The following is a 16,967-nucleotide window of genomic DNA, read 5'->3' on the forward strand; positions in this document are numbered from 1 at the left end:
AACCCAATTCAGAATGGACATCTGAGTAACTCCACAACCTTCCATTAATACATGGATAAAAGACCAACCATTTGGACTGTTACACTGTTTTTCTTAAAGGAACAGAGCAGAACCCTGAATCATAGCCCTGGGAGAAATGCAGCTAGGGCTGCCAACAGGGAACAAAAATCCCACTCTCCTCTACCTTTAACCAGAAGGCATCCAGTCGTATATCCAAGTGTTCATCTTTCTGGCTGGAATCTTCCAGCTTGTAGATGGCTTTGAACTGTTCCAAACTGCGGTATAAATCCAGGCAGAAGAGGTTTCCCCAGAGCAAGCTGACAGGATCCATAGTAAATGTCAGACCATTTAACTGAATGTAGAGATTGGGACAGGGAACTAGAAAGCAGGGAAAAAAAAAGAATCGCTGTGTATAGAATAGCAACTCGACTCCTACTTACCAGCTGATATACATTTTATTATGAAGAAAGCAAGGTGCATATTTATACAAGGCAGAGTTTTTAACAAAGGTGCGCTAAAACTAGCTCGAACACCTAAAATTCCTAGCGACAAATGAGAATACAAGCCATGGCCCCAAGGCTGGCAGATGTGCAGAGCATGAGCTAAAAAGTAAGAAGTGACCAGATCAAGGGTGCCTGGGTGGCTCAGTGGGTTAAAGCCTCTGCCTTCGGCTCAGGTCATGATCCTAAGGTCTTGGGATCCAGCCCTGCATAGGGCTCTCTGCTCAGCAGGGAGCCTGCATCCTCCCCCGCCCAGCCCACCTGCCTCTCTGCCTACTTGTGATCTCTGTCAAATAAATAAATAAAATCTTTAAAAAAAAAAAAAAAAAAGTGACCAGATCAGATGCTTACCTGGAAGCTCCTGATTATCGGGGAAGTAATACTCTGTGAACTCAATATGAATAGCCGAGACTTGAGTGGGAAGATTGTGAAGCTTCCGACTGCAGGAAAGGAGTGCAGATGGCTTCTTACTCGGCTGTCCAGCTGTAGAAACCTACACAACCACACACAAGTTGCTGTTCGCACCTATACAGCCTCAAGAATAGATTATCCTCAATTTCCTCTGAGGTCCTAGAAAGCCACTGTCACCCTTGCCAAGTCTGCCACAGGGAGCAGTGTGCCTCTCACACGTACTGCAGGCGCTCTCACACCTGCTCACACTATCTGCAAGTTCATTTCTCTCAGGGACAGATTTCTAGTAGGGTATCAGAGGGAACTGGGGGAACCCCGGGTCCTGCTCTCAGCAGCCATCTGCGCTTACAAAGACACAGACCAGTGTTATCTATCCCCTCAGAAGTGAGGGAAGCAGCCCCTGAATTCCACAATCTTGTTCACACCTGTTGCCTTCCAAATATACTGCTCCACCCCTTTCCAACCATGTCCCCGGCATCCTGGGCTTCTCACCTGGTGGATGTCCAAGTCATCCACCCGTATTACCATGCAGCTAGAGCGCAAGCGATTCCAGGCGGGAGGCCGAAAGGCAGCCTGTCGGCCCTGAGAGGCGCTTCTCTCAAGGGGGTTCTTTCGAGGACTGGAGAGAGAATCTAAATAAAAATAAGAAGGTAGAGAAGAGAATCAGGTACATTCAACTCTCATTACTAATAGAATTAGGAAAGTAAAAATCATAAGATCACTAAGGCTATATGTAGGAAAGAGAGCTTAACACTGTCAAGCTCCTAGAAGGAACTCAAAAATTGTATTCAAGGTCACAGCCTATGGAATAAAGGTGACAACAACCTCTCCCCAACACTGCAGCTACTCCTAAAGACAACTAGAACTCTGCAAAGAAAAAAAGTCACTGATGTCTTTCCCTGGGCTGAGGTTCAGGTAATTAACTAGTCCAGTGCTTCATCTTCACTGGATATACTAAAGTAAAAGCAAGAGGCTAGGGGCACCTGGGTGGCTCAGAGGGTTAAAGCCTCTGCCTTCGGCTCAGGTCATGGTCTCAGGGTCCTGGGATGGAGCCCTGCATTGGGCTCTCTGCTCGGTGGGGAGCCTGCTTCCTCCGCCTGCCTCTCTGCCTACGTGTGATCTCTCTCTCTCTCTGTGTCAAATAAATAAATAGATTTTAATATTTAAAAAAAAATTAAAAAAAAAGCAAGAGGCTAAGCAATGGGAGTCCTCCAGCTCCTTGTAACCTACCTGCTTTCCTCTTGAAGGGAGAATTTACTCCCAGGTGCCAAGGTGGTTTGAGACCCGTCTCCTCCTGCCACTTCTCCATTTTACTCTGAAATTCCATCACCAACTTCTGGGCCCACTGGCCTCGGGTTTCCATGGCCTCACAGTGCCGTACCCAATGCTTGCAGCTGTCCCCTAGGCAACAAAGAAGCAAAAAGGTTTTGGTCCAAGATCATGATCCAACATTCTGATTTTCCCCTTCCAATGGAATAGTCATAGTTCAGAATCTGATCCCTCACCCCAATCCAGACTTCTCTGGGGTAAGTAAAAATTCTCTAGTGGGAACACAAGTTCTTCTGGATTCCACATGTGATTTTTCCCTAGGGTTCCCTAAAAGGCCAGCTGCTGACTACCACTATCTTTGACCACAGACGACTCGAAAGGCTCTAAAATTAGTGGAAGTAAGGGGCAGAGCACAGAGTCAACATCTCAACCAATGCCTCTCCGCCTACTTCTTCCCACCACTGATAAAGAATCATCAATAGCAGACCCAACAAGTTTCTTGAAGAGGGCTATTCCCAATACCGCTCTGAGTTGCAATTCCTTGCACACCCTCCTATTAGAAAGTCAGGAATGAATCCAGGAATCTGTCCTCAGTACACGGGTACCTGGGATGCACTAGCACTGCTGCAGTTCAGAACTGCCCTACCTGCCCAGTGGAAGGGGTAATAGTCAAATGCCATCTTGCGGAAAGTAAGCTGCATTGCACCACCCATGAGTCTGTTTGCAGAGACACCTATAAAAGAAAAATAAAGGTGAACATCGGCAGAAGAAACACAGAAGCCTAAATAGCACTTGAAGTACTTCAGTCCTCTGAGGATCAGTTCCAAAGCCTGAGGGCACCTGGGTGGCTCAGTCTGTTAAGTGACCAACTCTTGATTTTGGCTCAAGTCATGATTGCCAGGTTGTGAGACTGGGCCTCACGTCTGGCTCCATACTGGGTGTGGAGCCTGCTTAAGATTCTTTCTCTCTCTACCCTCCAGCCCTGACCCCCACGCCCTGGCTGCCTCCCCTCTTTCTCTACAAAAAAAAGCCTCGTTGATACACAAGTGCAACTCAAAGGCCATGATGTCAAGTGATGTAGAAGTCTGAGGCCCTCCTCTCTTCATTTACAATGGTCAGCGGACAACACCCCAAAAAAGTATGTTATTTCTGTTAAATGACTGCCAAATTTCCAGAAAGGCAAAAGAAACAGCAAAACTCAGGATTCAGGGATTACAATCCTAGGTATCCCACCAACACGCTAAAATTCTGATTGATTAGTTCCCCAAAACCTAACAATGCCAGGATTGCTGTTCCTCGGCCCAAGACCTGGAATAACATAAGCCAAATTCTCCCCAAACAGAAGCCACATTATTTCCTTTCATATCCTGGCCTCAGAGCTAATTATACAATCCTTACATAAAATACATACACAGTACCATGGAACTCCAAACACTGAACTAACAAGGAAACTGTAAAATATACATACAGAATATTGTAGGTAAACTGGAATTTCTAGCATTAAGTCAAATATTATACTATGTCTATCTTGAATTTACATTTAATTCTCACTAAATGAATGAACTTTTCCTCCTTTTTTTTTTTTTAAAGATTTTATTTATTTATTTGTGTGTAAGAGAGAGAGCACAAGCCAGGGGAGCAGCAGGCAGAACAGCCAGAGGGAGAAACAGGTTCCCCGCTGAGTATGGAGCCCGATGTGGGACTTGATCCCAGGGCCCTAAGATCCATGACCTGAGCCAAAGGCAGATGCTTAACTGACTGAGCCACTTGGCATCCCAAACTTTTTCTATTGCTACCTTACCTCTCCAACTACACTCTAAGAATTGTTATAGAGTAGTTAGAATAGAAACTACTTCTCTTACATATGCATATTGTCTGACCGACTCTGTTCTACATTTCTATCTCTTATTAGGGTAAAGGGAAATACCATGGGATCCTCTGGGTGTAAGCTGGTCCATTTCTATCTTGTCTGGATTTTCACCACCTCAAGTTCTGGACTAATCACCATCCTACACTCATGTTCCTTTTTCTCAATCTTTTTGTTCATTATCACTACTTCTAAGGAACTTACTTTGACATTTTTTCCTAATTGCCTCTTTATGAAATTTTCGTACCACGGATATACTATATATCTGCTTATGTGCTATGTCTATTTGTGCTTTATACATAAAAAGAATAAATACAGGGGTGCCTGGATGGCTCAGTTGGTTAAGCATCTGCCTTCATCTCAGATCATGATCCCAGGGCTTGGGATTGAGCCCTGCATCAGGCTCCCTGCATAGTGGAAAACCAGCTTCTCCCTCTCTCTCTACCACCCACCTCATGCTCTTTCTCTATTGCTCTTCCTTGCTCACTCTATCTCAAATAAGTAAATAAAACCTTAAAAAAAAAGTATAAAGTTTACTCCTTTTATTCAATGCAGGGTGACAAAAGACTAAATTATTCTTTTAAATTAAAAGTTAAATTTAAAACTTAAAGCTATTAATATTTAACAACTTTATAAATATATTTGCTGAGTAACATTTAATGAAACCTATTTCTTATATAAATTATAATGTATCAAATTATACATGCAAATTAGCAATTTATAGAAATATACAACAGCAATATAATCAAATTTTTTAATTATTCAAAAGTATTTTTCAGGGCGCCTGGGTGGCTCAGTGGGTTAAGCCGCTGCCTTTGGCTCAGGTCATGATCTCAGGGTCCTGGGATCGAGTCCCGCATCAGGCTCTCTGCTCAGCAGGGAGCCTGCTTCCTCCTCTCTCTCTCTCTGCCTGCCTCTCTGCCTACTTGTGATCTCTCTCTGTCAAATAAATAAATAAAATCTTTAAAAAAAAAAAAAAGTATTTTTCAACAAAAAAATGGAAAATTTAAATAAATTTCTTAATTAATTATAGTGATTTTTTTTTTTTTTTTTAAAGAAAGCTCTAGGGGCATCTGGGTGGCTCAGTGGGTTAAGCCTCTGCCTTTGGCTCAGGTCATGATCTCAGGGTCCTGGGATCGAGCCCTGCATCAGGCTCTCTGCTCAGTAGGGGGCCTGCTTCCCCCCTTTCTCTCTGCCTGCCTCTCTGCCTACTTGTGTTCTCTCTCTGTGTGTCAAATAAATAAATAAAAATCTTTAAAAAAATAAAAATAAAAAAGAAAGCTCTATGTTCAAAGTTGGGCTTGAACTCACTATCCTGAGATCAAGAGTCACATGCTCTACCGACTGAGCCAGCCAGGCACCCCTTAGTAAACTCAACTTTTAACTTTTGCTTGATATGAGAAAAAATCTTTTAGCTAATCTAGCTACTAGGTATTCATTCAGACTGGGTCAATATTCTTTCTTTTCAGCACTTAGTTAATGATTTGCTGAATAACTTGTAGAATTAAATTATCAAGTATATACTATTTTTATTTTTGTCTCTGCCTACTTGTGATCTCTATCAAATAAATAAATAAAATCTTTTAAAAAATTAAAATTAAAAAATAATAATAAAAAGAAAGAGCCAATCTGCAACTGCTGTTGGGTGATACCATCCTACTTAAAAATGTATGACTGAGGGTACTGGAGGAAGAGGGTTTCATAGCAATGCTCCCTCCATTGGAATTATTTAGATGAAAAAGAACAATAAACTATAGAAATTGAATATATTAAAATAGGGTCTAGAATTAAAATCAAAATCAAATAGAATTACCAATTATCAACATATTTAATTATAAACACATAATCATATATGAGACATAAATGGTAAACAGTCTCCATAAATGAGTAATTAAAATTCTCCAATGAGCTGAGGATGAGGATGAGGACAGCATGGCCTTAAGAATGATAAAGAGGGGCGCCTGGGTGGCTCAGTGGGTTAAGCCGCTGCCTTCGGCTCGGGTCATGATCTCAGGGTCCTGGGATCGAGTCCCACATCGGGCTCTCTGCTCAGCAGGGAGCCTGCTTCCTCCTCTCTCTCTGCCTGCCTCTCTGCCTGCTTGTGATCTCTGTCTGTCAAATAAATAAATAAAATCTTTAAAAAAAAAAAAAAAAAAGAGTGATAAAGAAAATTTTGGGGTCACAGGTCTCATCCCAAGGAAGAAGCGTTAAAAACAGGCAAGTGACACTCCTCCCCATCAATCAGTAGCCTCTTCTCTGAAGGCTGGAATATAAACTGTTCCAATTTTATTTTAAGAGATAGTGCTACCCCACCTCAAGCCAAACTGTCGCCAAGGACCCACCAGTTTCCAATAATTTCACCTCCAATACCAAGGGAGAGGTATGCATGTTACTCAAGGGCCCAACATCCCAGGCTACGGTGTCCCTTAATGAAAAAGCAAGTAGATCCCTTTCACAAAGATGGTGTCAAAGGTGAAAAAGGAAGCCCCTGCCTCTCCCAAAGCCGAAGCCAAAGCAAAGGCTTTGAAGGCCAAGAAAGTGGTGTTGAAAGGCATCCACAGTCACAAAAAAAAAAAAAAAAAGAAGAAGATCCGCACGTCACCTAGCAACCCAAATACCCTCAAAAGAGCACCCCTAGGGGAAACAAGCCCAATCACTATGCTCTCATCAAGTCCCCCCTAACCATCAAGTCAGCCATTAAGAAAATAGAAGACAACAACACACTTGTGTTCATTATATATGTCAAGGCTAACAAGGATCAGATCAAACAGGCTGTGAAGAAACTCTAGGACACTGACATGGCCAAGGTCAACACCTTGAAATCAGGCTTGATAGAAAGAGGGCGGCATATGTTCATCTGGCTCCTGACTGAGGCTTTGGATGTTGCCAACAAAACTGGGATCATCTAAACTGAGTCCAGCTAGCTAAATCTAAATTTTTTCACCAAAAGACAAAAACAAAAACAAAACAAGAAAACCCAAACCAAGAAAAACCAAAAATGTAGCCTTTAAGGACCCTCTAGAGCTGCACTGTCCTAAAGAACTTTCTGTGATGATGAAAATCTTTTATGGTCTGTAGATTATACTGAGTACTTGAAATGTGACTGGTGCAAATGAGGAACGGAATTTTTTCATTTATTTAATTTTTTTTTTAAGATTCTATTTATTTATTTGACAGAGAGAGAGAATCACAAGCAGGCAGAGAGGCAGGCAGAGAGGTGGGGGGGAAGCGGGCTCCCTGCTGAGCAGAGAGCCCGATGCGGGACTCGATCCCAGGACCCCGGGATCATGACCTGAGCCGACGGCAATGGCTTAACCCACTGAGCCACCCAGGAGCCCATCATTTATTTAATTTTAACAGCCAAATGTAGCTATTGGCTACTATACTGAACAAACAGTTCTAGAGCAATGCTATCCATTAGAAATATAATGTGAGCCACATAAGTAATTTTAAATTTTCTGGTAGTCATATGAAAAAGTTTTTTCAAAAGGTGAAATTAATTTTAATACATACTATTACTTATATGAATATAATCAATATTTTATCATTTCAACATAAATCAATATGAAAATAATTATCAAGGTATTCTACACTCTGGTTTTCTACTACATCTTCAAAATCCCATGTGTACCTTATATTTGCAGCCCATCTCAATTTGGATCAGCCAGCAGTAGTCATATATGGCTGCATATTAGAACAACTCCAGAGAATCATACAGCCCTTTCTGTCCCACCTAGTTCTCCCCTCCCTTTACACCCAAATCCTAGGAGAAGAGTCAAATTCACAAGAACTTGTTCTGTTCCTTGTTCCTTACAGAGTCATACACCACACCTGGGTAAGGTGGGATGGGAGTTATCCCCTTATCTAAATATATCTCATGAAAAATTCCCCAAATTCTACCACATAGATTTATTTTGTGTAATAAATACACTGTACTTGAATTTACTTTCCTAGAAGCTCACACCAGTGGCCAGCACTGGCCAACATAAGCAGGGAAGAAAAAAAGTGTACACTGCTTGAGCTCTGCCCCTGAAGATTCTGACTCAGTGAGGCCTGCGAGAGTGCTGGCCTCTGTATTTTACTAAATCCGGATGCTGGTCCCGCCACACCCAAAAGGCTAAAAGCACTACCTCACACCAACAGAGCAAGAGACCACCAGAGACCAAGGCCCAAGAAATGGATGGGATTAAGGGAAGCTTCCCAAAGCACTCCCCATCTTGAGAAGAGCAAAGGTGCCGACGGAGCACCAGGCCCAGGCTCAGGCTGACCAGAGTACCTGGCTCTCGGGACTGGCTATCATCGCAAACATGCAGATCCAGGCGGGAGATTAGCAGGTGGTAGGAGGACTCCTTCACATCAAATTTCTCAAAGTACTGGCTTAGGCGGCTGCTGCTGCTGTTGCTGCTGCCCTGGCTTCCCCCGAACGCCTGGGCCCAGGACTGCTGGGCACTGGGAGCAGGTGGGGTGATCTACATGTGACAGAGAGCAAAAAAATAAGTCCAAACCCAGAGAGCTCCTCACAGCCTTTCTTAAGCTTTAGTTCAGTCTGGAGAAATCCACAATTTCATGAGATGGCTGCTCTCTCCCGTAACTGTTCACCTGATAGCTTACATAGACCTGTCCCGCCTAAAGAACCCAAACTCCAAAAAGCCTTGTTATAATTAGTCTTGTAACTCTAGACAGAGTACCACTGTTCTTAGGTCTGAAATGCCCCCCAAGCTCTCACTCCCCAGGACTTAGCTTACTGATGCCAAAACACTGCCTCCTCCAATAGTCTTTCTTTAATGCCCCCTTTCAGCCCGTGCAGTTAGATGCCTCTTCTTCGTGTTCTCATGGCATAGTGTCTACTTATATATGAACCACCTCCTATTATAATAATTTGTTTACACTCCACACTGTAAGGCAGTCAGAGCTCTAAAGACAGGAACAAGAGGCTTATTCTACTTTTCCTCCCAGTGGCTAGTACTATATAGCTAACACACCAGAGGCACCCAATGAATAGAATAAATTAGAAGCACAAACAAAGCCTATGCAAATGACAAATGCCCCAAAAATGCCTAATGAAGTCTAGACCTCACCTATGTTGGTATGAATTAGGTCTGGCCCTCCATCTCTCTAGCCACCCCCTACCCCAAAGGGTGTCTGTTTTGCCTCTAACCTGTACAGGTTCAGGAGCCAGACTCTTTCTCTGCTGGGCTGACTTCTCCATGGCCTCACTCAGTGACTCTGCATACTTCATCATAGCCTTGAGCTGCGAGTCAGTTAGCACCCAGAGCAGGTCATCCAACAGGAACATCAGCTTGGAGGCTACCACATTGCAATCTTTGGTCTGAAAGGGCCACACAAAACATGGGGTTCAACATCTGGTATCATTCCAACTCAACGTGATTATTGCCTGATTAATTTCAGAGAGGCTTTTCAATACCTAGAACATGAAAAGAAAGCAGCAAACACTATGGAGAGTCAATTTCTTACGAAACTACTAATGTTTTCTGTGGTTAACAAGAAAACAGTAGTCAACTGCCAGGTGTCTATGTCGGTGTCCCTATGTATAGGTAAAAATTGTGGTTTCCAAAATTCAGGTGACAAGGAGGTGCAAATGTTCACAGAAATGTTCTGTGCAACACTGAAGTATAGGCCTGCCACTTTTGATTGTCATTTCTAGGGCCAGTAACATTAAAAAAACAGAGAACAACAACTCTAAGGTTGTCTAAGAGAACAAAAGATAGAAGTTTTCACGAGGGCAGAGAACATACTCACTCTTCTCTTGAGGGCTATCTGGATCCTGCCTTGGTTGGTAATAAGCCTCAGTGGAGTGGTGACTGGGTCCTGATCACCATTGTCTGTAGCATCTGCCTCAATTCGAAGTGTTTGCCAAGTTATTTCCTTAAATGTTAGAACCTAAAAGGAGAGAAAGTAAAATTCTTTAATTCTATGGATGAAATTAACCAAGAGGCAGGAAGTCTAAGAGGGAAAAGACTAGCAAGGGAGAAACTCCCACCTATTTCTCAGTTGGGATCCTACCAATAGAATGCAGTGGATCAGAGATCCCTAAAAGAAGAAGGCATGTAGCAGTAACACTGGGATTCTTGGGGTCACAGGAATGGGGGACATATCTGAGGAAAACCCCAAAGCAGGAATAATATCCTTTAAAAACCAGTCCTATTTTGAATCTCCTCATTCTCTCCTCTTGCAATACTGGGGCTGTCACCTCTCCTCGGTGGGGGTCAGTGATGCGGGTGAGACGGAGGTCACTCTGCTGCCAGTTGGGGTTGACGCTGTAGCCCTGGAGCTGCCACAATTCAAAAGAAGCGTGGAAAGCCTTGGAGTGAATCTTGATGGTGATGGAATTGACGATGATAAACATTCCCTCCACCACCTTCTCGGCAAAGCCATACTCACTACAACAAATGAGGGAGACCAATATTCAGAAGCAGGTGAGACTTTGTATGCACTTTTTACAGTGGAAGACATCAGACAAGATTATTAACAGTTTCTCTTTGGGTGCTAGAACTATGGATGATTTCTTTCTTTTATCTCTCTCTATTTCTACTTACATTTTTTAGATTTTGAAAATGTTTTATGATGCAGTACTCTTAATTGGATTTTTTGAGGAATGAAATAAAAGAAAAAGAGTTGACCTAGAAATAATCTCTCTTTTGTTAAAAAGAATGAATTAAAAAATATTTTTATAATCCACAAACTACCCAAATGTGAATGTTGTACATGAGGGGAGGTATAACTAAAGAAAGGAAATGCTAGATTTTTATAAAACCTTCAAAGACACAGCATACTCTGCAAAGGTAGTGGGAAGAGGAAAGAAGTACAGCCAGGTGAGCAAGAGGTCAAGAACAATCCCAACTCTACCCTGTCAAATATATCCCAAAAAGCATAGTTGGTCTTCCACAGTGAGAGGTCAGAAATGGTAAGAAGAGGAACAAAGGCCATCTTAAAGTCCTCCTGGATGTAGAAAAACACAGACATTCTTGGCACGTAAATGAAATCAGTTCTCATTACAAGAGATAAAAAGAAGGCGTAGAAATTATAAACTGGAAAAAATATGTATTTCCAATTTATATCACAAAGGGCTAACATCTCTAATGTATAAAGAGCTTCAAGAAACTGAAAACAAAAATACAGGCCAATAAAAATGGGACAAAGCATGGGCAGTTCACAGAGAAGGAAGTGCAAATGATATTAAACATAAAAATGTTCAACCGTACTCACAAATCACAACTATATTGAGAGACACTTAATTTATAATAGCGGTGAGAGAGCAGTAGAGAAAAGATGGTCTTTCAATAATGGCGCATGGTCAGTTTGAAGAGATTGACAGAGAAAAAATAATATTAACTCCTATCTTACATCAAACAAAAGAAATAATCATTTTAAGGCCAATCATATCAGGGTGCCTGGGTGACTCATTGGTTAAGCCTCTGCCTTCGGTTCAGCTCACAGTCTCAGGATCCTGGGATTGAGCTTCCCCCTCTCCCTCCGTCTGTCTCTCTGCCTACCTGCAATTTCTATCCCTCTGTCAAACAAATAAATAAAATAATAAATAAAATAAATAAATCAAATAAATAAATAAAATCTTAAAAAAAAAAAAAGATCGATTATATCTAAATGTGAAAGGTCAAAACAATAAAACTTTTAGAAGAAAACAAAAGAGAATATCTTCATGCCTTCAGACAGGAAGAGACCCTTAAGACACAAAAAGGGTTAAGCATAAAGGGCAAAAAAAGGGCATACATTACATTACATTAGAATTAATCATTTCTGTTAAACAAAAAAACCATTAAGAGCGATAGTGATACTTAGCCTCACTCATCAGGGAAATGAAAATGAAAGCCACAATGAGCTATCACCTCGCATCTGTCAAAATGGCTAGTATCAAAACAACAAGAAACAAGTTTTGGAAAGGATATGAAGAAAAAGAAACATTTGAAGGGGCACCTGGGTGGCTCAGTGGGTTAAAGCCTCTGCCTTCGGCTCAGGTCGAAGGGATTGAGTCCTGCATTGGGTTCTCTGCTCAGAAGGGAGCCTGGTTCCTCCTCTCTCTCTGCCTGCCTCTCTGCCTACTTGTGATCTCTGTCTGTCAAACTGTCAAATAAATGGATAAAATCTTTAAAAAAAAAAAAAAAAAAAGGAAACCTTTGTGCACTGTTGGTGGGAATGGCGATTTGGTGCAGCCATGTGGAAAAGAATATGGAGTTTCCTCAAAAAAATAAAAAGAGAAGTATCATATGATCCAGTAATTCTACTTCTAGGTCTTTACTTGAGGAAAATGAAAACCTTAATTTGGGGCGCCTGAGTGGCTCAATGAGTTAAGCCTCTCCTTTCACCTCAGGTCATGATCTCTGGGTCCTGGGATCGAGCCCCACGTCGGGCTCTCTGCTCAGCAGGGAGCCTGCTTCCCCCTCTCTTTGCCTATTTGTGATGTCTCTCTCTCCCTGTTAAATAAATAAATAAAATATCTTTTAAAAAAAGAAAGGAAAAAGAAAACCCTAATTCAAGAAGGTATCTGCACGCCTATGTTTATAGCAGCATTATTTACAATAGTCAAGAAACGGGAGCAATGCAATTGCCCCAGCAATAGATAAATAAAGAAGATGTGATATATATATGCAATGGAATACTACTCAGCCATTAAAAAGAATGAAATCTTACCATTTGTGACAACATGAGTGAACCTAGAAAGTATTATGCTAAGTAAAACAAGTCAGATAAAGAAAAATACATGATTTCATATATGTGGAATCTGAAAAACAAAACAAGTGAACAAACAAAACAAGCTCATAAATACACAGAACACTCTGGTGGTTGCCAGAGGGGAGGAGTAAGAGGAGTGGGCAAAATAGGTGGAGTGATGAAGAGGTACATACTTCAAGTAGTAAAATAAATCAGTCATAAGGATGAAAAGTACAGCACAGGGAATATTGTGAATATTATTGCAATAATATACGATAACTATACTTATCATTAATATCATATGAACATATAAACACTACCATATGTTATATCATGTTATCACATAATCATATATCATATGATATATCATATGATATCACATATATATTATATGTATATATTAAATATATGTATATATCACATATATATGTGATATCATATATCATGTTATCATATGAACACTACATAATGTGTAGAGCTATCAAATCACTATATTGTACACCTGAAACCAATAAAACACTGTATATCGACTATACTTCAATTAAAGGGAAAAAATGAAGCAACACTAGGGATGAGCAGGTAGAGAGAAAAGGCCATGTGAGGAAATGCTAAGGAGTCAGCATCTGCAAGCCAAGGAGAGAGGCCTCAGGATCTGGTGATACCTTGATAATAAGACTTCAAGCCCCCAGAACTGTGAGAAAATAAATTTCAACTTATTTGAAATTTAGTGAAATTTCAACAATAAATTTCAACTATTTAGGCAACTAGTCTATGGCATTATGTCATGGTAGTCACAGCAAACCAATACAAATGGATATGGAGTTCCAATTTCAGATGTAAAAGCTCTGGAGATTTGTTTCAGGATGTGAGTAGAGTTAACACTACTGAACTTTACACTTAAAAGTGGTTAAGGGGCGCCTGGGTGGCTCAGTGGGTTAAGCCTCTGAGAAACATGATTTCAGGGTCCTGGGATCGAGCCCTGCATCATGCTCTCTGCTCAGCGGAGAGCCTGCTTCCCCCCTCTCTCTGCCTGCTGCTCTGCCTACTTGTGATCTCTCTCTGTAGAATAAATAAATAAAATCTTAAAAAAAAAAGTGGTTAAGATGTGTCTGTTAGCCATTTGTATGTCTTCTTTGGAGAAGTGTCTGTTCATTGTCTTTTGCCCACTTTTTGACATGATTATCTGTTTTGTGTGTGTTGAGTCTGAGGAATTCTTTATACATCTTAGATATCAGCCCTTTGTCTGTAGTGTCATTTGTGAATATCGTCTTCCATTCCATGGGTTGCCTCTTTGTTTTGCTGACTATTTCCTTTGCTGTGCAGAAACTTTTGTTCTTGATAAAGTCCCAAAAGTTCATTTTCACTTTTGTTTCCTTTGCCTTTGGAATCATATCTTGAAAGAAGTTGCCATGGCCAATATCAAAGACATATAAATGGCTAACAGACACATGAAAAAATGTTCATCATCATTAGCAATCAGGGAAATTCAAATCAAAACCACATTGAGATACCACCTTATACCAGTTAAAATGTCTAAAATTAACAAAACAGTAAACATGTGTTGGAGAGGATGTGGAGAAAGGGGAATCCTCTTACACTGTTGGTGGGAATGCAAGTTGGTGCAGCCACTTTGGAGAACAGTGTGGAAATTCCTTAAGAAATTAAAAATAGAGCTTCCCTATGACCCTGCAATTGCACTATTGGGTATTTACCCCAAAGATACAGATGTAGTGAAAAGAAGGGCCATCTGTATCCCAATGTTCATAGCAGCAATGGCCACAGTTGCCAAACTGTGATAAGAACCAAGATGCCTTTCAATGGAAGAATGGATAAAGAAGATGTGGTCCATATATACTATGGAGTATTATTCCTCCATTAAAAGGATGAATACCCAACTTTTGTATCAACATGGATGGGACTGGAAGAGATTATGCTAATTGAAATAAGTCAAGCAGACAGAGTCAATTATCATATGGTTTTGCATATTTGTGGAGCATAAGAAATAACACAGAGGACATTAGGAGATGGAGAGAAGTGAATTGGAGGAAATTGGAAGGGGAGACGAACCACGAGAGACTGTGGACTCTGAGAAACAAACTGAGGATTTTGGAGGGGCAGGGGTTGGGGGTTAGGGAGCCTGGTGGTAGGTATTAAGGAGGGCACATATTGCATGGAGCACTGGGTGTGGTGCATAAACAATGAATCTGGGAACACTGAAAAGAATTTTTTTTTTTAAAAAGTGGTTAAGATGGGGGTGCCTGAATGTCTCAGCTGGTTAAGCGTCTGTCTTAGGCTCAGGTCACAACCCAGAATCCCAGGATCAAGCCCCACATTAGCCTTCCTGTTCTGTGGGGGAGTCTGCTTCTTCCTGTGCCCTTCGCCCCACTTGTGCTCTCTATTTCTCTAATAAATAAATAAGTAACATATTTTAAAAAGTAAAAAAAATTAAAAGATGAATCATACTGTGTGATTCCAACTATATGACATTCTGGAAAAGGAAAAACAATGGAGACAGTGAAAAATACCATCGGTTTCAGGGGTTGGGGCAGGAATAGAGATAAATAAGTAGAGCACACAGAACTTTTAGGGCTGTGAAAATACCATAATGGTAGACACATGTCATTATACATTTTTCCCAACCCAAAGAATGTACAAAAACCAAGACTGAACCTTAATGGGACCTATGGACTTTGGGCAATTGTGATGTGTCAATGTAGGTTAACCACTGTAACAAATGTACTACTCTGATGGGGGATGTTGATAATGGAGATGGCTATGCATGCACAGGGGCAAGGAGATATGGGAAATCTGTGCCCCTTCCTCTAACTTTATTGTGAGCCAAAAACTGCAAAATTTGTCTTAAAAAAAAACAAAAAACAAAAAACCTCTCTGTATGTCAAGTTGGCATCCTGAACGTATGAAAAATGACTTCAAGTGACTTTAAAACACAGCATTCGACCATACTTCTCTAGTGGGATATATCATAAATTTAAAACACATACATGCACACAGAAATCTACCATACTCAGTAGTCTTATTGATAGTTACAATACTGGCTTTGTTATTTTTTTAAACAATTGAAAAAAAGTGAATTGTTTATTATATTATTGTTGTTAGGAACCATGGTACAGCATATGAACAAAAAATACAAACATTAAATCTAAACAGTTATTTTAAAATCCTCTTTTTTATTTGAATTGAGAAATATCCGCATATTGTCATGATTTATTTTTCTCTTTTTTAAAAATACCATTACCCTATAACTGAACGTGTAAAAGGCCTTATTGCAATAACAACTCAATGAATACAATTTTGCCCAGACTGTTCTCTTTAAATAACACTTCTCACTAAAAGGAATTGGCGTTCCTTGGGAGAAATGTCAGATTACTGGGGTCTTCTCCAAAAGACACAGGCAGTGACTTCGAAAGGCACTCCCTGGCTAAAGATAAGGACATCTGAATATCAAAACAAATAACGACTATAAATGTATGAAATACAACAAACATTTTTTTTAAAGTAAATGGAAGTGTAGGATGTAAGAAAATTTAAATGTAAAAGCATAAAAAGAATGTAAAATAGTAAACCACTCTGGAAAAGTTTGGCAGTTTGGGGCGCCTGGGTGGCTCAGCTGTTGGGCATCTGCCTTTGGCTCAGGTCATGATCTCAGGGTCCTGGGATCAAGCCTCACACTGGGCTCCCCACTCAGCAGAGAGCCTGCTTCTCCCTCTCCCACTTGCTCTGCTTGTGTTCCCTCTCACTCTCTGTCAAATAAATAAATAAGTACAATCTTAAAAAAAAAAAAAGAAAGAAAGAAAAGAAACAGTTTCTTAAAAAGCTAAATCTTACCTACCATACCTACCACCTGACCACTCCATTCCTAGGCATTTACCCAAGAGAAATAAAAGCACATGACCACACAAAAACTTGTATATGAATGTTCATAGCAGCATTATTCATAATAGCCAAACACTGAAAATAAAGTGTCCACTAACAAGTGAATGGATTAAAAAAAAAAACAAAAAACAAGCAAATGGATAAACAAATTCTAATCTCTCCACACAATGGAATATAATCCTCAGTAATAAAAGGAATGAACTATTGATACACTCAACAACATGGATGAATCTCAAAATAATTATGCTGAGTAAAAGAAGCCAGACAAAAACCAGTACATACTACATACTATGATTCCTTTTATATAAAATTATAGAAAATGTAAACTAGTCTATAGT

General features: G+C 40.5%; 1 protein-coding gene across 2 annotated transcripts in view; it reads right to left on the reverse strand.

The window, feature by feature from the left end:
* Positions 1-16,967, reverse strand: part of BLTP3A (bridge-like lipid transfer protein family member 3A) — a 67,267-nt gene that overhangs the window by 16,398 nt on the left and 33,902 nt on the right. For both annotated transcript variants that reach the window (XM_059178564.1, XM_059178563.1), the window contains 9 exons: positions 10,259-10,448; positions 9,808-9,948; positions 9,206-9,376; positions 8,324-8,516; positions 2,827-2,913; positions 2,142-2,312; positions 1,404-1,543; positions 852-993; positions 185-378 (listed from right to left, as the gene is read on the reverse strand). In XM_059178564.1, the coding sequence (XP_059034547.1) occupies positions 185-378; positions 852-993; positions 1,404-1,543; positions 2,142-2,312; positions 2,827-2,913; positions 8,324-8,516; positions 9,206-9,376; positions 9,808-9,948; positions 10,259-10,448 (1,429 nt within the window). The remainder of the gene's footprint in view (positions 1-184; positions 379-851; positions 994-1,403; positions 1,544-2,141; positions 2,313-2,826; positions 2,914-8,323; positions 8,517-9,205; positions 9,377-9,807; positions 9,949-10,258; positions 10,449-16,967) is intronic.

The sequence above is a fragment of the Mustela lutreola genome, chromosome 6, assembly GCF_030435805.1.
Source record: "Mustela lutreola isolate mMusLut2 chromosome 6, mMusLut2.pri, whole genome shotgun sequence".
Classification (NCBI taxonomy): domain Eukaryota; kingdom Metazoa; phylum Chordata; class Mammalia; order Carnivora; family Mustelidae; genus Mustela; species Mustela lutreola.